Source organism: Vigna radiata, chromosome 5 (genome assembly GCF_000741045.1).
Source record: "Vigna radiata var. radiata cultivar VC1973A chromosome 5, Vradiata_ver6, whole genome shotgun sequence".
Classification (NCBI taxonomy): domain Eukaryota; kingdom Viridiplantae; phylum Streptophyta; class Magnoliopsida; order Fabales; family Fabaceae; genus Vigna; species Vigna radiata.
Window position 1 is genome coordinate 3,591,635 of NC_028355.1, and position 23,547 is coordinate 3,615,181.

General features: G+C 35.4%; 2 protein-coding genes across 3 annotated transcripts in view; both read left to right on the forward strand.

Annotated features, from left to right (window-relative positions):
- The first annotated feature begins 699 nt into the window (after nt 1-699).
- LOC106762612 (periodic tryptophan protein 2) lies at nt 700-6,491 on the forward strand. The gene is made up of 7 exons (XM_014646614.2): nt 700-2,027; nt 2,151-2,402; nt 2,490-2,582; nt 2,873-3,244; nt 4,654-4,998; nt 5,503-5,730; nt 5,830-6,491. The coding sequence occupies exons 1-7, from the start codon at nt 828-830 to the stop codon at nt 5,998-6,000; spliced, it is 2,661 nt and encodes an 886-aa protein (XP_014502100.1). The 5' UTR covers nt 700-827; the 3' UTR covers nt 6,001-6,491.
- A 4,455-nt stretch (nt 6,492-10,946) lies between these two features.
- Nucleotides 10,947-23,547, forward strand: part of LOC106761888 (187-kDa microtubule-associated protein AIR9) — a 32,705-nt gene continuing 20,104 nt past the window's right edge. The window contains exons 1-13 of one of the 2 annotated variants that reach the window (XM_014645487.2): nt 10,947-11,221; nt 11,350-12,160; nt 12,611-12,682; nt 15,864-15,929; nt 16,028-16,099; nt 16,230-16,295; nt 16,399-16,461; nt 16,561-16,626; nt 20,230-20,329; nt 20,525-20,859; nt 20,948-21,062; nt 22,852-22,972; nt 23,107-23,282. In XM_014645487.2, coding sequence (XP_014500973.1) covers nt 11,381-12,160; nt 12,611-12,682; nt 15,864-15,929; nt 16,028-16,099; nt 16,230-16,295; nt 16,399-16,461; nt 16,561-16,626; nt 20,230-20,329; nt 20,525-20,859; nt 20,948-21,062; nt 22,852-22,972; nt 23,107-23,282 — 2,032 coding nt within the window. In that variant the 5' untranslated portion in view covers nt 10,947-11,221; nt 11,350-11,380. The remainder of the gene's footprint in view (nt 11,222-11,349; nt 12,161-12,610; nt 12,683-15,863; nt 15,930-16,027; nt 16,100-16,229; nt 16,296-16,398; nt 16,462-16,560; nt 16,627-20,229; nt 20,330-20,524; nt 20,860-20,947; nt 21,063-22,851; nt 22,973-23,106; nt 23,283-23,547) is intronic. The other variant, XM_014645488.2, reaches the window with a different exon arrangement.

Below are 23,547 nucleotides of genomic sequence, written 5' to 3' on the forward strand. Positions count from 1 at the left end.
TGGTCATTTTATTATATAAAGAGTTATCAAAAATAGTAACTGATGGCAAATGACATTTTCCTTTTCTTTTTAATCGATGATGACCGTAGTTGTAAAAAAAAATTATTTTATTTTTTTCTATAGCTTTTGTGTAGAAGTGCATTTTGATTTTAATGTGTTGTTTCATTTTTATGTTCTTAGTATGTGTTTGTTTCTGGGCATCAACTATACACATCAGCTTGGATATGACTATTTGTTTTGAATGATTTAAACTAAGGAAAATGATATTTTAACATCATTTTTTTGACACCATTTTGACACTGCACACGTGTCAAAATATGATTGGATGATTTCAAATTAAAAAAGTTGAGGCATGGGTATATTTGGAAGAGAAAAATCAAAGTTTGTTTTTTTAATTTGAAATCATCCAATCACATTTTGACACGTGTACAGTGTCAAAATGGTGTCAAAAAATAGTGTTAAAATATCATTTTCCTTAAACTAATGTGGGAGAGCGGGTTAGTATATTGAAAAGAAAATAAAAAAGGAAAAAATAATTTACTTATGCGTTTATAGTTTTTTTTTTTATCTGGTTGAAGAAAAAAGGACTACTGTCATTTATTTTTAATTTGAATTAGTAAAATGGAAAAAACAAGTTATCTAATTATAAACGTGTCTTATCAATAAAACGCTACCGTATGGTGTTGGACTTCAACACAGATTACTGCTAAAACCCTAAACTCATAAACCTCCATTCCCGCCACACACCACCGTGAACTCTCGCAGTTCATGCAAGTAAAGCACCCGTTCTACTCTACCGCCACCGCCACCGCCACCGAAACAAAGCAATGAACTTCAGGTTCCAGAATCTGTTGGGAGCCCCCTACAGAGGGGGCAACGCGGTAATTTCCAACAACACCCTGCTGCTATCCCCTGTTGGTAACCGCGTCGCCGTCACCGACCTCCTCAAGTCCGAAACCTCCACCCTCCCCATCCAGTCCTCCTCCAATGTTGCCCGCATCGCTGTCTCCCCTGACGCCACCTTCCTCCTCGCCGTCGACGACCGCAATCGCTGCCTCTTCATTAACCTACGCCGCCGCGTTCTCCTCCACCGCATCTCCTTCAAGGAGCGCGTCGCCGCCGTGGAATTCAGCCCTGACGGGGCTCTCATCGCCGTCGCCGCCGGAAAGCTTGTCCAGATCTGGCGCTCTCCGGCCTTCCGCCGCGAGTACTTCCCCTTCGAGCTCGTACGCACCTTCGCCGAGTTCGACGCGAAAGTAACCACCCTCGATTGGAGCCCGGACTCCAAGTACCTCATCGTCGGTTCCAAGGATTTAACCGCGAGAATCTTGTGCTTGAAGAAATTGAATAGTGGTGGTAAGAAAAAACCCTTTTTGCTCCTAGGGCACAGGGATTCGGTTGTAGGTTCGTTCTTCGGTGTCAATTCGAAAACTAATAGAGTTTGTAAGGCTTATACGATTACTAGGGATTGTTACTTATTTAGCTGGGGGTTTACTTCTGATAGTGATGGTGAGGCTGAGGGTTCGGAGCCGCCCTCGCCAGGGACGCCGGAGAGGGACGTGGAAAGGAATTTGGAGGTTATTGAGAATGATGGTGTGAAGAAGAGGAAGAAAATTGATGTTGAGGATGGTGATGAGGGTTACTTGAGTAAGGGAAAGTGGGAGCTATTGAGGAAGGATGGGTTTATGCAGGGATGGGCAAAGGTGACGGCATGTGATTATCATAGGGGGCTAGATATGGTGGTTGTTGGATTTTCTAATGGTGTGTTTGGGTTGTATCAGATGCCAGATTTTGTGTGCATTCATTTGTTGTCTATTTCGAGGGAGAAAATTACCACTGCTGTGTTTAATGAGCTTGGGAACTGGCTGACATTTGGCTGCGCCAAATTGGGGCAGCTGCTGGTGTGGGAGTGGCGGTCTGAGAGCTACATTTTGAAGCAGCAGGGTCATTACTTTGATGTTAACTGCGTTGCTTATTCGGCAGACTCACAGCTCCTTGCCACTGGAGCAGATGATAATAAAGTGAAGGTGATTGAATTTCACTTGTGGTTGGGGTTTTGAAATTGGATCCAGTTTTAACTGATTTCTTTGTTGTTTTAAATTGAATGTTTGAATTAAACTGAAGTGAAAGTTCTGTTGTTGTTTTTATAGGTGTGGACACTTTCTTCAGGATTTTGCTTTGTTACATTTTCGGAGCACACTAATTCTGTTACGGCTTTACATTTTATGGCAAGTAGCAATTGTCTTCTTAGTGCATCTCTTGACGGGACCATTCGTGCATGGGATTTATTACGCTATCGGAATTTTAGGACCTTTACAACTCCTTCTTCTAGACAGTTTGTTTCCTTGACAGCTGATCAAAGTGGTGAAGTGATATGTGCAGGCACTTCAGATTCCTTTGAGGTATAGTTTTGTACAAATTAGGTTGATTCTAACTATTTCATTATTATTTTACCATTCACTCTTTTTGCTCAATCATATATTTAACAGATTTTTGTTTGGTCAATGAGAACGGGACGCTTGCTGGATGTGCTTAGTGGTCATGAAGCTCCTGTTCATGGGCTGGTCTTTTCTCCTACAAATGTTAGTTATATTTTCTTCTGCTGATATTTGCTTGCATAAGTTGATTTCTTGTGTAGTATTTTTAACTGGTTCCAAGTTTCCTCTTTGGTAGAAATTTATGTCAACACGTTTCATGTTCTCAGTTTATAAAATAATATTATCTTCTAAGCACAGCACATCATCAAAAATCAATAATTTTATTGTTTCTTGAGATATGTGACGAAAGGAAGTACTAAAGTTTGTATTTTGTTTTATGTTTTACATCTATAATAACAAAAAACCTTAGCATCATCTCTTTTCGCCTTGTACAGGCTGTCTTGGCTTCATCATCATATGATAAATCTGTTCGGCTGTGGGATGTCTTTGATGGAAAAGGAGCAGTTGAAACATTTCCTCACACTCATGATGTTCTTACAGTAGTGTATCGTCCAGATGGAAGGCAGTTAGCTTGCAGCACATTAGATGGGCAAATTCATTTTTGGGACCCAGTAGATGGTTTGTTGATGTACACTATAGAAGGTTCTAGAGACATTGCTGGTGGGCGTCTTATGACTGACCGTAGGTCCGCAGCTAACTCAACTTCAAGGAAGTTCTTTACAACTTTGTGTTATTCAGCTGATGGAAGCTACATATTAGCTGGGGGAAGTAGCAGATACATCTGCATGTATGATGTTGCAGATCAGGTTGGTCTACATGCACTTTGGTTGATTTTTCATATATATGTAAAAGTCACAGCATTGGTTGTAAACATTTTTTCCTATAGGAAGCTTCTATATTGATTCACTGCACATGTTAATGTCATGCATACTCTCGATGTGTTTTCACTCTTCAGTTTTGTCCAACTCATTAAGGGTTAAACAGGTATGTTTTGCATGTAGGGCAATTAGATAATTCATAAACTACAAAAAACATGAAATATTTTACTAACTTTTGTATTATAATGATACAAACCTACTCAGTAATAACGTTATGTTAATGCAACCTTCTATATCATAACTTTTTGTCTAAATATCAAAGCTTAAATATTGTATGGGGTCCATGTCTACTGTTGCCCTTTAGTAAATATGGATCGGTAAAAATTGAAGAGGCGTATCATTTTATACTTTCCTTATCGAGCATAGCTTTCTGTTGATGTAGTGTAGTTGCTTCTGAATGTTGTTTTTGAGCCTCATCGAACCTAGTTAAATGATACAGAACTAAAAGGCTGATGAGCTCAATAAGTTCTTGTAGAGAAAGGCTGTTCAGTTCACAAGTTTGATCCATTGTTGTGATATTTAGTAAAATAAATCCTTGTGATACCTCCGTCCCTCCTCTTAGAGCTGTAACCAGGCATTTCCATTACAATATGATTTGTTTGAAGGTTTATTTTCACTAGTAACCTAGTTTGCGTAAGGGGTTTTTATTATTGAACTAATTCAGTTTCACTACGTGTCAATCCTAGGGTTACTTCTTTCCAGGATCCAGTCATCAATAAAATCTATAAGTGCCGTGTAATCTGAAAGGTGCTTATTCCATGGATCAATTTTGTCCCGTATTCTCTCCTCTTTTTTTTCTTTTTTTTTTTTTATATCCTGAATGATGAGGAACTTCATTTGGTCACTAGGATAGTTGAAAAAAAAAGATTATCTTGATGGTTGAGAGATTTCACCTTAAGGGCGCAAGGGCGTATATCTGGTTGTAAAGTGTCCCTTTCATGGGTACCTTACCTCATAATAATCTTTTACCGAACTCCCTCAATTTAATTTACTTTTTACCTAGGTTTCTTAGTAGGAAAATCTGTTTCTCTTGAAGAGGCAGAAACCATCTATCTTAAGCAAAGGTTGATGAAAGTTTTGTTTCTAATCTCTGAAATATATTTTTACTTAGGTGTTATATTGAATGTCAATGCATCTGATGGTTAAAATATGTTAATCTTTAAGTCTTCTCTCAGCTGTGCCTGATTGGTCTTATTGTTTGCTTTCCTTGCCCGTGTGTGTAGTGTAAATAAGTACGGGGTGTTCAAAGTGGATGCAGATTTAAAATGAACTATTTTATCTACTTCTGTTCATATTCTAGTACAGTTCTGTTCATTAATTGAAATCTCTTTGTTCAGGTTTTACTTCGACGTTTCCAGATAACTCACAATCTCTCGTTAGATGGAGTGCTTGACATTTTAAACTCAAAAAATATGACAGATGCTGGCCCTCTGGATTTGATTGATGATGACAACAGTGACATTGAAGAAGGCATTGAGAAACAAACTCGAGGGAAACTAGGATTTAACTTGCCAGGATCTTTGCCTAACCGTGGAAGGCCTATTATTCAGACAAAGTGCCTGAGGATTGCACCTACAGGGCGTAGTTTTGTTGCAGCAACAACTGAGGGAGTTTTGGTTTATTCTGTTGATGAATCATTCATATTTGATCCAACTGACCTTGACATAAATGTTACACCAGAGGTAATTTAACTTTTTGAAAGAACTACCACTGTTTATTTCAAAGAATATAAGAATATTCTAGAACTTTTTTCTGTTGTAAGAAATAAGTTGGAGAACGCCTACTCTGGTAACTTCTTGTCATCCAATAATTTGTGTTTTGAGTCGTTATGATGGTACTTGACATATACTTGCATGAAAAGGACGCAATTTTCGTCTTGAAAGTGCGGGTTTTTCACATCATTGTTCTTTTATTCATGACAGTAAACATAAAACTCAAGAAAAGTATGATTTCGTTTCTCAGCAATTTATTAAAAATGGTAAAAATTTCCGTCAGATATAAATGAAGATAACTAAGTCCTAGATCCGTCTTTTCATTTTAATCATGAAAACAAGGAATCGAAATCAACATTGAAAATAATGCAGCATATATAAATTTAATAGCACTCCATCTAGCTGTATATGATGTTCTTCCTTCACTGCACTGCTTTGATGTCGTTGATAACTTGAGCTGGCATTTTGGAACAGGCTGTTGAAGAAGCTCTTCGTGAAAATCAACCAAGTAAAGCCTTGATCCTTAGCCTTCGATTGAATGAGGATTCCTTCATTAAAAAATGTATATTTGCGGTTAGTCCAGCAGATATTCCTGCAGTTGCCACATCAATCCCTTACAAGTATCTCCAACGATTAGTGGAGGCACTTGCAGATCTCTTAGAAAACTGCCCACATTTGGAATTTATACTTAGATGGTGTCAGGTATTCTTTACTTGCTTAGATTTAGTCTTTTCATAAGTTTGCTGCTCAAGGTGATGGCAGTTCTACAAAATCATGTTTATCTTTGGTATGATTTGACAGGAGCTCTGCAAGGCCCATGGGAATTCTATTCAGCAGAACTCTCGCAATCTGTTACCATCATTAAAATCTTTGCAGAAAGCAATCACTAAAATTCATCAGGATCTATCAGATACATGTTCCTCCAACGAATATATGCTGCGCTATTTATGCTCTTCTGGTGCCAAGAAATGAATGTTAAGAATTCACGCTTTGGATTTAGCAGCTTTGCTCGAGAATCCCTTTCCAACCTCGGTATTATTTTAATCTAGTATCTGATGAACATCAGCGGGTAGCAACTAGCAAACCTCTGAAGAATCCAGCAGGATTTTGATGTAATTTCCAATTGAATGAAGTTTCAATTTCTTGAAGGTGTGGCCTCCGTGAGGTGTTTCACGGTCTACTGGCAATTTAACCAAGACATCTCTTGAGAGGCATTTCTTTGTAATGTGGTGGTTAACAGATTGCAGAGGTTGAGGTTCCTGCTTGATATACGAAGCAATGTGTTTGGAATCAACTATTTTAGAATTAATTAATAGAAAATGTTAGAAAATTTTGGTCAGAAATTTTGCCCTGATGATAGCAACCACCTTGGGTTTGTATCAAATGTCGATTTTTTTATTAGTGTCTTGTACCATTGTTATTGGCTGTTTATAAGTGAAATTAATTGTTGGCAACGTTCTCAATTTCTAGGTACCTTCGAGTTTTTCTGTTCCAGGAATATCTTTGATGTATGTTCAGTTTTAGAATTTAATTTAGTATTGGACAATAATATGTCAATGTAGATTTTTTAACATATTGACATAGTATACGTATTATTTGTTTATTAGGTTTAAAGTATATTAGTATAATAATAAATAAATGATGGATTAATAAGAAAATGACAAGTGTATTATATTAAAATATTGTTAAAAAGCCTGTCAAAATAATTTTTCAAAATTAACCTTTATATTTTTGTTGGTATATGTCTGGAATTATTGTTTCAAAATAAAAGACACATGTCTTCTTGTATTGTTTTAAAATTTATTTATTTTATTCTGAATCTGAATTATATAACTTTTGAAGTATACAAAGGCATCGAAATATTTAATTTTGGAATATATATTAAACAGGTTTCCACCAGTTTACCCAGAATTATTTGGAAGGACATGTTTGGAACAAACTAGAATTAGTTAATGCATAATCTAATTTATAGGATTTTAATGTGTACCTATACATTCGTATAAAATTAATTTAGATGATTGGAAAATTAATTTTATATTAAATTTTAATTTTTTTGAAACAAATTATTTAAACGATTTTTAACTAGATAAACTTTCAAAAATTTAATTACGTAATACACTTTAAAATGTTAGGAAGAGGAAAATATGTAAAATATACAAATTACGTTAATTTGTCTTTTTTAAATTTCTAGTACGATTAGATTTGCCTAAAGAATTTGTATTATGTCATATCCGAATTATTCCACATAAGTAAAAAATCACAATCTTCAATATGAATAAATTTGCTTAAAAAACTTGAACTATGTCATTATGATTATACTATGTTATTTTTTAGCTAGGACTAACCTTAACAACTAATAATGTCCTACGTTTAAATTATCAATATTTAAAACGTTTAAATAAGATAACATTTTATATTTCAATATATATATATATATATATATATATATATATATATATATATATCTTTGTGAGAATTTTAAACTCATTATAGTTTAACAGATTAATTATATTTTTAGTCTAAATTATAATACAATTCTAGATTTTATCTTTATTTGAAATTTTGATTCATATTTAATAAATACATTAACGTAGTTCTTAGAATCTAATAATATTAACTGTTTCTAAGTGTTACAAATGATAAATCATGAATACAGTTGGATGATGAGAATTGTATTTAAACTTATATATTTTTTAAGTATGAAAACATAACAATAAAAGTTAAGATAATTACAAAAATCAAAATCACATGACGTAAAACCCTAATTCCCCTTTATTTAAATTTCAATAACTTTTCATTCATCAATTCACTCTTTCGAACATTAGAGGGTCCTTTCAAATATCTCAATAGGGTAATATTCGCATCAGACCGCTGCCCATAATCATTGAAATCATGGAAGACTCAACTCTTTCTGAAATCACAGCACCATAATTTTCAAGTATTTCTTAAACTAGTCTAAATTGGTTATAAGTTATTCCATAATCAATATAATGTTGGGCTCTTAAATAACTAAATTAAAGCTTATAATTAAGGAAAATGATATTTTGATACTAATTTTTGACACTATTTTGACACTGCACACGTGTCAAAACGTGGTTGGACGATTTCAAATAAAAAAAAGTTGAGACAAGAGTATATTTGAAAGAAAAAAACCAAAGTTTTTTTTTTTTTAATTTGAAATCGTCTAACCACATTTTGACACATGTGCAATGTCAAAATAACGTAAAAAATTAATGTCAAAATATTATTTTCCTATAATTAACAAGACCATCCAGGAAATCTTCAATTATATACAGTAAATTTAAAGAACATAGATTGAGGTAATAAGACTGATAGGATGCGAAAGTCAAAATCCAAAAAATTATTCCCTAAAATCATCCTAATGAATTTGAACAAATATTTAACTTAAGAAGTTGACACATTTGGACCTATACAAATTAATGTTATATATCTCAGCACTGAATTTCGTTTGACTTTTTTTAGAAAGATTTTTTTAATTACAAATAAAAAATAAAAAAAAATTAATTTAAGGAAAATAATAATACATTTTTCTAACAAACTTTCATCTCAGTGATTCCAATAAAATTCAGTTTTTCGAAATTTGCTTTGGATTTTCTAAAATATCAGAAGAGTTTTTATAACAATACAAGATTTTCCTCATACGACAATATATAATTTGAAGAGACTACACTACACTCTCCTGTTCTGGCGTCTCTCGTAGATCCCATACCTTATATATGCATATCTGGATTTTCGTTGTAATAAAGAATAATATATATGATGATAAATTACTTTACTGTTTTCTGATTTTAATACGAATATGTATCTCACACTATACAATAATGCCTAAAATCTTATTAGTATTACATAAAGGTAAATTATAAAACCATTAGTAAACCTTTCTTATTAATGAATAAACAAATTAATATGTTTGTTAGCTTTTGTAAAAACGTATTAAAGTATTTTAAAATCTTTTCGCAAATATTGATGAATGTGAACTGAAAAAAGTTTATATTTAGCATATGTACTCTAAAGTAGTTATGTTAATAGATTGCGTTTAATGATGAATATTAGACTTAACTTCAAGTTTGATAGATAAATGATTCAAAAACACTTTTCAAACTTGTTTTTATTAAATATCTCAAAGCAAAGTTACTTATAGTTAAGCGACATTAAATTTAAAAAAAAAATGAGAGAGAAAGGAAATTCCTGTAAATGTTTTATCATGTTTATTTATAACAAACACTTCCAAATCAGTTTATTGAATTTCATTGCGCAGATTAATGATACAAATATACATATAGTATAATATATATATATATATATATATATATATAATGGTTATTTGAAAACAACTACTCTAACTAAAATTTCAAATATTAGTTAGATAACATTTCTTTTTGCCTAAAATTTATATGTATTATTTAGATCATAATTACTATTAAGTAAAATCTTGAATACTGTTTCGAACTTGATTACTTTTACTAATTCATTTTTGGGATATAATTGTTTATGATTGAAAAACATAAGTATGGTCTAGAACTCAATCATTCATGATTAATAAATATGCTGAATATTATTTAAAATACAGCCAATATTAACTTAAACCCCAATAATTATTTGGACACAAGGGTAAAGCAGACATAATACTCGTTTAAGTCCTCCATGAAGAAAAAAAAGGCCTAAAAATATTAATGTTAATATTTTCTCTATTAAATTAAGTATAGATCTACGTTAAAAAAAATGTCTCAAAATTTCTTGTAGTACTAATATATCTCTATTATGTTTAAGAAAAAGTGCCTCAAGTATTTCTTTATGCCAATATACTTTTATTAAATTAATTATAAAATTGTTTAAGAAAACAAGACCTGCATTTTTTTTTGAGTATTATACTCTATTAAATTAATTATAAATTTATTTAATTACATATTACTCAAGTTTTTTAATTTTTATTGGTATTAATAACGATATTTAATGACTTAAAATACTTCTTTAACAAATTATAGTTTTGTTTGGAAAAATTTATAATTAATTATCTTTATTCTTTTATAACCAAATTTTATTTTTATTTAATTTTATTTATCTTTTATCTGTGTGACTTCTTAGATTTCACGTTGTTTCTCTTTGCATTCTTCCATCCTAAAGTTTTTATTTTAAAGATTTTGTGTATGAATATTTTTATCCTTATTTCTGTTTTGTATGTTATATATATGTGTGTTGGCACATATCACCTTATCTTACATTTAATGCGAAATTATGTATAATTATCAATGAAAAGGATTTATTTTATAACTTTTTTGTAATCATTGTTTTAGCATATAACTGTTACAAATATATTATTTTAATAATGGTGATAAAAATTAATCTTTATCATGAGAAAAAAAAAAAAGAGACGTGACGCGTTTTCACTAATTTAAGATTATCTGAATATAGTAAAATTATCCTAATTAAATATTTTACTTTAATAATGTATAACTGCCCTTGTAATCTTTTCACATTATACAGTAATTTAACACCCGCAACTTTTTGTAAGACAAAAAAAATACGCGATACTGACTTTAAGTTGTAAACGGTAATACATAAGAACGAGTTCAAATAAAACATTTCCATAGTTTTATATATATATATATTATATTTTTTTTAAGATGTAAAAGATAAACAGTTTTCTTATTTGTTTTTATTTATTTCTCTTAAAATATTTATGTTAATATGTTGTAGTAATTTTAAAATACATTCTAAGCGTGTATTTTTTTATCGTTGCTATCAAAAATAACTATGAAGTGTTGTAATTTGGAAGTTTAATTGATAGAGGGAAGAAAATAATGAAGTGATGAGGACAAGAAGAAAATCACTTTTTTTGTCGATGAGTGGCTCCTTCCTTCGTCTCACACGACCCGCCCTTACTTTGGCGCGTGCTATCGACAAAATTTTTTGAAAATATTGAGAGAACCCTACCCTACCCCACAAGGGTCCATTCCCACTTTTTGCTTCATTTCTATACTCTCGTTTATTGGTTCCAGCTCCTGTGTCCCTCTCACACTCAATGCACCTTTTGCTTTTTGGCTACCCTCTACCCACTCCCTCTTCTTCAGTCTCAACTCCTCTGTTACTCTATCTTCATCTTCTAACCCACCTTCGCTTTTAGATCTCGTGAAGGAACACTTTAATCACGCACATTCTGCTCTCTCTTCACGTTATGTTTCTTTTCTTTTCTCCCTCCCACTTAGATCCAAACCATAGGGCTTCGCGTTTAGTTTCGAATGCTGCTTTTCCTACTTTAGCTCTTTAGCTTGTTACTTACTTACTGTTTTTGTTTTTCAGTTCGTCCACTTTCTGCAATCTTCGCGCTCGAATGGAAGTGTCGTCGGAGCCTTCTGGCGAAGATGTGGCGCCGGAAAAGCCTCTGAGTTCCCCGAAGAAGAGCGTTCCAGAAGCTTCCAGGAGAGCTGCCAAAACCGCCGCAGAACCTGGCGGTGCGGCGAAAAGGAAAGTTGAACCGCGAACCGGTTCGAGTGCCGCTGCCGGCACGGTTGCGGCGAGGAGATCGGGTTTGATTGGCGGTTCCGCGAGTTCGGTTTCTGCGCCGAGACGGAACAGTACCGGAGGACTGTCTCAGAAGTCGTCGATCTCTGTTGCAGGGAGAAAAGCCGGTACTGAGTCCGTTGGTGGAGGTAAGAGTAGTGTTTCGTCGGCGAGTGAACCTATCCGAAAGTCTCTGCCGGAGCTCCGGCGTAACTCTGTAACTTCTTCACGTGCCGGCGCTGCGGCGAATCCGGTTGCGGCCTCGCCGGTTGGCTCGGCTTCTAGGAGTTCTGGTACGAGTAAGGCGGAGGTTGCGAGGAAGCCGGTGAGTAAACTGGCATTGTCGGGTTCAGGTTCGGCTTCGTCTGTTTCGAGAAGGATAAGTTCTTCGTCCGTGGATAGCACTGCAAGTAGTGGAGGTTCTGCTCGAAGGACGGTTTCCAGGGTTTCTTCGCCGACGGTTTCGAGCGGGTTGAAGGCGGGCTCTCTGTCAACATCGCAGGATAGAGCTTCTGCACTGTCTGGAAGGAGAAAGGGAGGCACTCCTGATAGCCGGGATTCGAAGTTTATTGCGCTTCCGCATGTTGAGATTAAGGCCAATGATGACTTGGTAAGTTTTGAGATTATGGCAACATTTTTAAGTTTACTGTTAAGGATTTCATTGGTGAGTTGCTGTTGGTTGTCATGTGGATATGGAATTATTGGGGGAAGGAATCTGACGAAGGAATAATGTCTGCATAGGTGTGAACAGTGGAAAGGAAATAATTGCTGGAAAAGAAGGAATCATGAATACCAGTTGAATGATTTTTTGGATGAGTAGGTTGCAATTAATATATTAGCGAGCACAATCATTGTTGTTGAAATTTTGTCGATCCATTTGTCTACGTTTCATTAACTTTTTAGTAACTGTTGCTTGTTGGTGTTTGGTGGGCGCAGTTGCGGGTATCTCTTGTTTTTCTGAAGTTAAACTTCTTCTAGTGTATATTGAGCAACTACGATGGACTTTTCAGACCATTCATCATATAATTCTGATTTCTAACCCATTTCGATATTTTCTCAGAGACTGGATCTAAGGGGACACAGAGTTCGCAGTCTCACTGCCAGTGGATTAAACTTATCCTCAAACTTAGAGGTAAATGTATCTTCTGTTTATCTCACTATGTATCTTGCATAATATGTTCAATGTTGTTTATGACAATGTTTAAAACAATTTATGCTAGGGAACGACCAAATTTTATTTACGTCTCATATAATGTTGTGTTTGCAAGGGTCATATACCACGTGAAATTAACTGTAAGTTACACAACAAATGTTCTAAAATAGTGATTAAGGTTTGTATTTCCTTGTATATTAACTTACCTTATGATAGTAAGCCTTAGAGAAAAACACATTGATAGTCTTGGATTTTTGGATTTAGGTTCTAAATCAATTCAGAAAACCAAATTGTAAGGTGACAATAAACCTTACAAGCATTGTTTAGGTCACATGTTTAGTCAATGTGGGATCCCAACCACTTAAGATTTGATGTCTGGTACCTTTGTTGCCCTACACTTTGACACTTGACTTAGTCTTTTTGGTCAGCTCCTTTATTGGTAGTCATTTTTGAGACATTGTGACCAAGTGATGACCACATTTGAGTTGGCTTTCCAACAACCCCTCATGTTTAGGGCTATGGGTGTAGAGTTTGACATTGCAAGTGGTTCAACAATAGATTTAGGATAAATTTCGAAATTTTATAAGTTTTGACTAAGAACCTAAGTCAACTTTACAAAACTAGCCTATAAGATGAGGATTGCCCAAGCCATGCTAGCATTACTTACGCCACATCTCTAGTTAATATGGAATCTCAACCCACTAAAATTGTAGTGAAAATAGAGTATTGCAAAAGGAAAAGCAATCTTTCTATTTTGCACGTGCTCTCCTTTCTAGGGATTTTTCTTTTCATGGGCCCATCTCCAAGCTCTTTCATTATAACAGTTCCAAAAACTAATGAAAACACAAAGTAAATGGACTTCCTGAGGTGTGTATGTTCATTGTCCTTAAGGACTTAACTATGGTGTATTGTGCAAGTCTTCTAGGAACTTCTTGAATTTTCGAGGAACTTCAAACTAGTAAGAGACTATTGAGACGTAATAACCAGGATATAAGAGAAGAATAAATTAGAGAAGATGTGAATGAAAGAAAATATGTGTACTTTCGGAGGAGAGGGAGCAATCTATTTATAAGGAGGTAGATGGGTTTAGAAACACAAGACCCGTGACACAAAATCTGTGGAAGAAACCAATAGATGTGGAATGACCTACTCCTTGCCAAGGATATATTGCAATGTTCGATTGAAACCACCCGAAGAACTGTTGTGGCAAAATTCTGTTAATAAAGTTAATGAGCATTGACTATTGATCATATCACAAACGGAATAAAGTCACAGGGTGTAGGGAGCCAAAAGCATATCCCCTTTCTTTTGCAGTATTTATAACCAAAGAGCTTGGAAATGGGCCCCATGAGAAGAAAAATCCTGGAAAGGAGGGCGCATGCGAATCGGAAAGTTTGCTTTCCTTTTGCAATACTTTGTTTCCATTACAATACCCCACATATTGCAAAATGTAAGAGATAGAAAGAACATAAAAAGAAAAATCCTCTGTATATCTTCTCATCTTTTCTTCTCGTATATCTTAACTCTTACTCTTTAAGAGTTTCTTGCAAGTTCTGAGTTTTTTGAAAAATTCTAGAAATTCCTATTGTATTCCAAAGAACTTGCGGTAATATATCATGGGTAAGTCCTTAAGAGTAATGAACATGCAAGCCTCAGGTAAGGCCTTAAAGGTAGTGAACACGCAAGTCTTAGGAAGTCCATTTAGTTTGTGTTTATGTAAGCTTTTACAACAAAAAGTCAACCTCTTTGTGTCTCCACATTATGACACTTCACTTAATATTTCTAGTCAACCCCTTCACATGCTGTTTTTTGCTAGATATTGTGATTTATGAGTGTTTGCAATTATTGTGACTTTCTTACATATACATGTTATTTTATAATATATCATATTTCAAGCCTATGACTCAGTTTTTTTGAAAAATGATAGTAGTGTCCATCAATATAAAGGAGTTGACTCTAGTGTTTGACCAATATATGTAATTTTTAAGGTGTACACTTGATGAGGATTGTTTGAGACATCTTTTATGGGTGTTAGGGAGGTATTTGAGTCAAAGATGATTTCAACACTCTGATTCATTAAGCGAGAAGTGTTTGTGCATCATAGTCCACTGCTTGTATTTTACTCATAGTAGTCATTAACTCATTATAACTACCATTTATGTTCTTTTTACTCCTAGGTTGATGGTGATTATGTAAATAAAACTGTGTTGTTTTATCATGAATTTTTGTAATCTTGTTTTGTTTCAAGTATTTATGTGTACCATAAATTATTTAGTTGTATTTATAATATCTATCTAAACAACAACCATTCTTCTTCCTGCTATAGTGTTTTCAGAGCAATTGTTATGCACTACTATGTAAGGTTGATAACTTTATTCTATGGTTATATTGGCTTAGGCATACCACTTCTCTAAATGTTTGCCCTCCTTGAAATACTAGGAGGATTGAGTTGATGTTGGTTCAGCTGCAACTATTCCTATCTATGGCTTTAGATTTTGTTCTTCAATTTGCCATAACTTGTTCTAAGTACTCCATAGTGCAAATGTGAGTGTATAACTCCTTTGTGTTTGTGTTGGAGATCTCACCATACAAGCTGATTTTGTAGGGTTGAATTAGATTTAAAGTCTTTTTTTTCACATCGTATTAGAGCTATCTTATAGTCTATCTAGCAAAATTTGTTGGGTCTATTATTCCACCCACTATTGGACTGCCATTGGATCACCCATAAATATCTAGTTTGATTCTTGAGATATGCATGTTTCGTCATGAGGTGGTGTGTTCGAGATTCTGTATCGACTAGAGATAAGATTAAATTATAATATATAAGTGGTTGCAAAACTCATTTTACAAAACAGTTTGTAAGGTTGAGTTAAGCTCAAAATCCACTTTACATCAAATAAAACTCCTGTAGGGGTGCTTGCTGTAACGGACTTGGTTAGTCAGTTATAATGGTTAATTTGAGATAATTAATGGTTAGTCTGTTGCAACTGATTCCTTATGAGTCTCTGTGGTATATATAGCTGTGTTAATAGACATTATACATTTTCTCTATAACAGTAAAGGAGAGTGTTTCAAGTTGTATTTTTTTTGTACCTTGGTTTCTTTCTGTTTTGAGGATTTTAATAATTAATATCATTGAACTTATGATTCTTGTTGGCAGTTTGTTTATCTCCGAGACAATCTCTTGTCTACACTGGAAGGAGTCGAAATATTGACGAGAGTGAAGGTTTTATAAAATGATTATTTTCATTCAGGATGTTATGTCTGAACAATATCATAAATGATTTCTATACACTGATTGAAGGAAACTATTTACTTCATCAGGTTCTTGATTTGAGTTTTAATGATTTTAAGGGGCCTGGATTTGAGCCTCTTGAGAATTGCAGAGTACTGCAGGTATGTTGCCTTCAGTTGAATTTAGTTTTTTAATGCATGGATGATATTGTCTCGTGACGGAGATAAGAAACTTAAAAGATGTGAATACTTGTTTAATAACAGCAGTTTGGAATCTTTAACTTATATGCAGCAACTCTATCTTGCTGGAAATCAAATTACATCATTGGCAAGTCTCCCACAACTTCCTAATTTGGAGGCAAGTTAAAATCCCTTTCTATCATTTTGAATTTTAATTCAGATATTTAGCTTTAGTATCCATCAAAAACTTTTTGGTATCTTCCGTGTTTCATTTTTTGCAGTTCCTTTCAGTAGCTCAGAATAAGTTGAAGTCTCTTACTATGGCTAGCCAACCTCGACTGCAGGTTGTTCAGCTTTATGGAGTATTTGATATATGTATTTTGTGTACTTTTGTGTATGCATGTTATAACTGAATTGCTTATGAACGAAATAATTTGGTGCAGGTCTTAGCTGCCAGCAAAAACAAAATTTCTACTCTTAAGGGTTTCCCGTATTTACCTGTTCTTGAGGTTAGTAGAAAACTGTTTTTATTTAGTCTAACCACTTGAGAGATCTGACTCATACCACTTTTATTTTGGTAGACTTTGTATGGGACATAGTTCATCATGGGAGTTTAGGAAATGTCTAGTCGTCTCTTCAAAGCATATATTTTTTCTTTAGTGATTTTAGGACTCAAATCTTTTTAATTTTATGGTTTGTGTTTTGGTGAATTGCTATGTACCAAGGAAGTTGTATGATTTATCATGTGAATGTAGGGGTGGCAAAGTAGGTTGAGCTTGATGGGCCAGCCCGCTAGCCCAACATAGTTAAGGCGGCTGGGTCAAATTTTTAAACCCCTAGCCCAAAGTAACCTGGCCAAGCCTGGCAACCCATTGGGCCACAAGTGGGGTGGGACTGGCCAACCCGCCAGCCCAAGTTCCACACAAAAGCACCAACACACAGCCAACCACACTTGTTACCACACAGAAAAAAGAAACACGAGAGGGAGGGCTTGTCATCCACACCACAAGCACCAATGAGTGGAGCCGCAAATACCACCCACCACCCTATTTTCTCATATTGTGGAAATTTCTTGGTTTTTTTGGTCGATTCCACTTGATTTGGGGCTGTGGAGGCACTAAGTGAAGCTTTGGAAAATGAAGAAGGACGATTTTCTGAATCAGCTGAAAATTGGTCATCATGGTTGCTTGATTGTTTGGGAGGTGAAGCCAATGTGGAGGCAATTGGAGTTGCAGGGTCACCGATTTTGGAGGCTTACACAGTGACTTTGGTTGGGGAGGACCAAAGAATTGGGGACCTTTGCTTCTCTCTTTGCTAAAGGACTTCAATCTTGAGTCCCTCCTTTGTGGCTTTTGAAGAATAAAAACACTTGGCCACAATAAAATTGCACTAAACACAAATCAGTGCCAAAATAATTGCACACAAAAGAAAGGGCCAAAAAAAACTGGGCCAGCCCATTTCATCAGAAAAACACACTGCAGAAAAACAATGAAAAACTGGCGGGGCAGCATGGAGGTACGCCCAATGACAGGATGAGTTACACTTTTCAACCCGTTTTCCCAGTTGGGCTTGCCTGGCCCGACCTGATTTTAGTGGGCCAGCCTGCCCATGTCAAAATAGGCTGGACTGATCCATTTTGTCACCCATATATGAATGTGATGTTCATCATTTTCAGAGATTTATGTCTTGGGCTTAGGTTGTGAGGAATTTCATCATTGCTTTCCTTTCTTTAGGAACCTAGTCTTAGGAGGAGTCCCACATTGAGTGGAATGAGTTACTTGATGTGTTTTGCATTGGATTCTCCTCTTGTGCTTTAGTACTAATAATTGGTGCTTTTTGTTGAGATTGAAACTGGAAAATATATTTCTAGAGGGCTTCAGATATCCCTCTCATCGTCATTCTATATATAATGAAAATACAAGAGTACATGGAATAGTAAGGAACTGCACTAGACCCCTAGGTGCAGACTAGGTACAATGTCAAATTGGACTCATAAACCAGTATAGCCAAAGAGACTCCTCATGAAATATATGACCCGTCTTCAAGATCTGGCTTTTCAAAAGACTTTTCCACAAGAAATGCAGGGGTTCGACAAATTTCCCATTAAAGTAACTGAATGAAGGGTCTAATTTTTGAGAGAAAACAAACCAATACAAATCTGATAGGGGCAGCTTAGCTGAGATTGTTGATTGAAATTTTGAATATCACCAGAAACACACTCCCCCTCACACTATAACAACCCTTCAATCCATGATGTTGAAATTCCTTGACTAGCTGGAAATTGATATAGTTGATAGCAAGATAAGACAGACCCGAGCTGCACCAATAGTTATTTTCAGTGAGTATCCCAAAACAAAGCCTTTATAATGTCGGGTTGAAACTGTTCCCAAACGTGACTAGAACCAGACCTCTACTGCCAATCTCTCTTCTTTGTTTAGTCTTGGAGGATTTCTTCTTATTTTCCAAAATTGCACTAAGACCCAAAAGATTTTATTATTTGCACTTAGGTCCTTGTTTGACCAGATGAGACTTTAACCAAGTTAGAGCTGGTCTAATGAGGGACTGCCATGTGGCATTCCTCTTTCTCACCTAAAAATTAGGGTTTTAAAGGAGATTGGAGGTGGAGGAGCTTGTGAGCTGTTCTGGATTTGGGTTTCACGTTCTTTGGTTCGCTTTCTGATTGCCGGTTTTGTTCCGGCATGGTGGCTATGCGGTGGCACAAGGAGGTTCTGTTGGAATGGTTTGGTGGTTGACGAAGGTCGTAGTGGTGACCAACCAAATAACTTCGAAATCAGGAGTCAAGGAGATATATGGACTCAACATGATTTGACGAGTCAGAAGATGATGATACAAAGGAGATTCGGTAAGAAGAAAAGGACCAAGGGTTCCAAAACAATCAAAGGAGAAAATCCTAGGTCTGAGTTACAATCAACGAAACCAAGAAACAAGGACCAAAAGGCACTCAGGAGGCTTCGTTGAGATGATCGACAATGACGCGGTGTCACTCTGACATCGGGAAGGCTTTTCCTCATGTGCCGAAAACTGATTGGAGAGAAGCCGCGTGTGGCGGCACATGCAGAGGCCTCTGGAGAGAGGATCACCAGGGTTTAATCGCGTTCCTCGTGGCACATCTAACCCTTGTCTTCGTAGGAGAAAAGATTGATGGCGGTGGCAAACATTTGACAGATGTGGCATGCATGGCGGAGCGTGGATGAGAGCTAGCCCTCGACATCGATGGTGTTGGCCGTCGTTCGAGAAGGCGATCAAGATCCATTGGATGCCAAACGAAACTGGCGGTGGCCCGTAATGGCCAGCGGTGGTGGACAACGGAAAATAGCAAAAAAAATATTGCAGATATTGAGATTAGAAGAAAAAGATTGTTGATTGCAGAAAAGACAAAATTTTGTAAGGTCGCCGGTGGCCACCAACGACAACAAAGACAGACTAGAGAGAGACTCAAACAATACCATGTTGAGATTGAAACTGTAGAATATATTTCTAGAAGACTTTAGAGATCCCTCTCAGTGTCATTCTATATATAATGAAAGTACAAGTGTACATGGAATAGTAAGGAATTGCACTAGACCTCTAGGTGCAGACTAGGTACAACTAATAAATGATACAACAGTCTACACCTTGCCTAGACTTAATGATTACACATAATTATTCTAACACTTTTATTGAGAGTTGGGCTATAGAGTGTTCTACCTAATAGGCTCAATTAAGATGTTAGCCTAATACTGATAGTTGAGTGAAGCCATTGAGGGGAAAAAGGGCTGCCATCAGTTCTCCTATCTCATGTACTAGTATTTTAGGTTGGGCTTCTTCTATTGTTCTTGAGTTCTACCAATTGTATTGTTTCTTTTTGAGAATTGGGCTATGGAAAAGCAACTTATAGGTTGGATTAAGGTGCAAACCGAATGTTTGTAAATGAGTGAAACTATCTCAAAGAGAAAAGGGTAACCATCAGGTTAGTGTTGATAGAGTGAAGTCTCCATGGACATTGGGTTGTGAATCTAATTGTGATACATAGTGTTACATTTACATTTGTGGCTGCATACATAAATATAGACTGGTTGATGTTACTGTCAGTGATCTTTTCTGTACTGTAGCATTTGCGAGTGGAGGAGAATCCTATACTTAAGATGCTTCATTTGGAAGCAGCCTCAATATTACTAGTTGGACCTACATTGAAAAAGTACAATGACAGAGGTATGCATAGTGAAGTTATTCTTATTCTTAGCCTTCGGTATGTTTTTTTTGTTGTTGTATTGATAGACAACTCATTCTTACTATAGGTTGAAGACTATGTGCCATATATGTTTTCAAGTGATTTCTACTGGAACCATTGAACTCTTATATCATGTATTAAGATAATTTATTTATTCAATATGAAAAGTTTTGCAGATCTCTCTCGTGAGGAAGTGGCTCTAGCAAAGCGTTATCCTGCACATGCGGCTTTATGCATTAGAGATGGTTGGGATTTCAGTCGCCCTGAGCAAGCTGCAGACTCAACTTTCCGCTTCTTAGTTGAGAAATGGAAAGACCATATTCCTCCCGGTTTTCTCCTCAAAGAAGCCTCCATAGATAAACCTGTGGAAGAAGATGTGTGTCGTTGTCACTTCACCATTGTTCCCGATGGTACAGCTAGTACAGGCCCTCCATTAGATTTAAAATATCAATGGTTTTGTGGTGATTTATCGCTTTCAAATTTTGTCCCTATATCGGATGCTACCAGTGAGGTAAAGAGTTGATTACATCATTATCACTGCTTCATACTTGTATATTTGTTTATCTTATTTGTGTTCATTACATTTGTTTGATTTTTAGGTTTACTGGCCGAAGCATGATGACATTGGAAAAGTTCTGAAGGTGGAATGCACCCTCACTCTAGAAGAAATGACATATCCTCCTATATTTGCTATCTCGCCTCGTATTTCACGAGGTAGGCCTGCGTTTTATGGTTTTTATTGTATAATTTAGATGAACAGCTAAATTTCTAGATCCTAGGCCTGTATGAATAAAGTAACCTGTGTATTTTATTAGCATAAAGCTGTGGAAGTATGTGTGATGTTACTGTAAATGAATATTTGGATTCCTTTATTTTTTTTTTTGTCTTTTGATCTTGCTGTTTATTTTTATTTTTGTCTGAAACTAATACATGCGTACTCTATTTTGTGTTGTGTGTACACATTTTCCAAATATGCTTTCAAACAGATGCATTCTTAGAATTTTCTTTTTGGAGATAAACCTAACATGCCCTTGAATGATCATTAGTGAAGGTCATGATCCGTTGTGTTCCAGAAATATGGTTAATCCTTGACAGGCCCCAAATATCATTGTGAATTAGTGTGGTCCAGATGATTTGTATGGTTGACTTGGGATAAATATAGTGAGTTTGTTTAGCCAACATACAGGTTTCTCACCGAAAATAATTTATGGCTTTATTCTTAAACAAAAAAGGGTGCATGTGTTTCAGACATGGAAAACTGAGATGACCAAGTGTATTATGTCTCAACATGATACAGAGGCAGGAAAGGATTGATGGATTAGATGTAGAGCCAAACTCTCTTTTCTAAGGCAAGGTAATATAGGCCATCACTTATCGTAGCATTGCCAATTGCCCTTCCCGAGTGTAAATTCTGAAACTCTCAATAAATATAGAACATTATTAGACGGTTCAAATCCTCTAGTCAATTTACTAATAGACACCAAGTTACATGCTAAATTTGGAACCTGAGGAATAGAATTTAACATCAAATTAGGCAATTTAGTGGACCCTCATCCAGCAGTCGAGAGGGTTCTATCAATGATAGAATGACACTAACAAAAGCTTCACCACAAAATCTTCTGGGTAAGAAAGCTCCAGCAATGAGAAATAAGCCAGTATCAACAACATGCCTATGTTTTCTTAAAACAGAGCCATTTTGTTGATGTGTGTGGACAAGTGAGCCTATACCTAAGTGAGTATTGAGATAATTGGCAAGGCATAAATAAAAGCTTCTTTGCATTATTAGTTTGATTTGAATGGCTTTTAATTTTTGACTAGTTTGTGACTAGTCTGATATCATGTAAGAAAAAAAGAACCAGAGAGAAAAGATGGAAAGCTGTATTGTATATCTTGTAAACTAGTGTTACATTAGAAGAGAGAAAGCGTAAATATATTGGAAAAGAAGAGTATCTGATAAAACAGAATCAGTTACTCTTGTGATGTATTATCATGTACATGTCTGAATCATCTCAACCAATTTTCTATTCTTTTCCACAGTTGGTGTTAAACTAAGATCTTGTTTACAATTATCTCATATCTTATCTTTTCTTGTGTCTACACATCCATTTTATCACTCATTTTTGGTACTAACACCTTTTACTATAGAGTATAATCAGACATAAACCAAACATGGCTGAGCTTGGTCGGGATTTTGTGATTGCATGAATCGTGATACTTCTCCACTGTATCCCTCGTGCTTGTATTATGTGTGTGATATCCTAGTCAATTTCCCTATTATTAGATGTGGAGAAAATATAAGCTATCTATTTTTTTATGCTGTACTCTTGCAATATTCAGTGTTCATTGAGATATTGTTGACTGACCTGTCTCTTACTGGCCAAAGAACAAGGAGCTGTTTGACTTTAGGGCTGGGTTCCATATCAATGTTATGTTCTTTTAATAGTTCCTTAATATGTTCATTCTTCATTCATTTTGAATAATTTTACACTTCTGCTTTCTCCAGGAAATGGAATTCCAAAGGTTGTAGATCTCGAAGTACACGGGGAACTGGTAGAAGGAAGTATCATCAGGGGTTGTGCTAAGGTTGCTTGGTGTGGTGGAACTCCAGGAAAAGGTGTTGCTAGGTAGGATGGCATTTCTTGTATTTGTACACGTGTTTGTTTGTCATTTCTATAGCATAAGACTACCTAGATTTTTTTTTTTTTTAAATGGCGTGACACAGGTATCCCTTTTATTCTGTTTTGTTTTTTTGCTCTAGTTGGTTACGGAGAAAGTGGAATAGCAGTCCTGTGGTTATTGTTGGGGCAGAAGATGAAGAGTATAAGTTAACCATTGATGATGTTGATTCAAGTTTAGTTTTCATGTACACACCAGTAACAGAAGAAGGTGCAAAAGGAGAACCTCAATACAAATATACAGATTTTGTAAAAGCTGGTGAGTATTTTAAGTTTTTTCATTTTTATGTAAACATGCTTCATAGCAATTTCCAAAATACTAATCTAGATTCATCAACAGGTTTAGTTCTTCGTTGAATATATGGGCGTTGATAATTATAATTTCTTATTGTTAGTAAGTAATTTGGCTTCAAGTTTGCCATTGATGTGCTCATTTATTTCCTTGATTTGTTTGGTTATTATTACATTGGCTTCAGTTAGTATATTTAGTAAGATATTCTCACCTGAGATTGCTGATTTTTGGA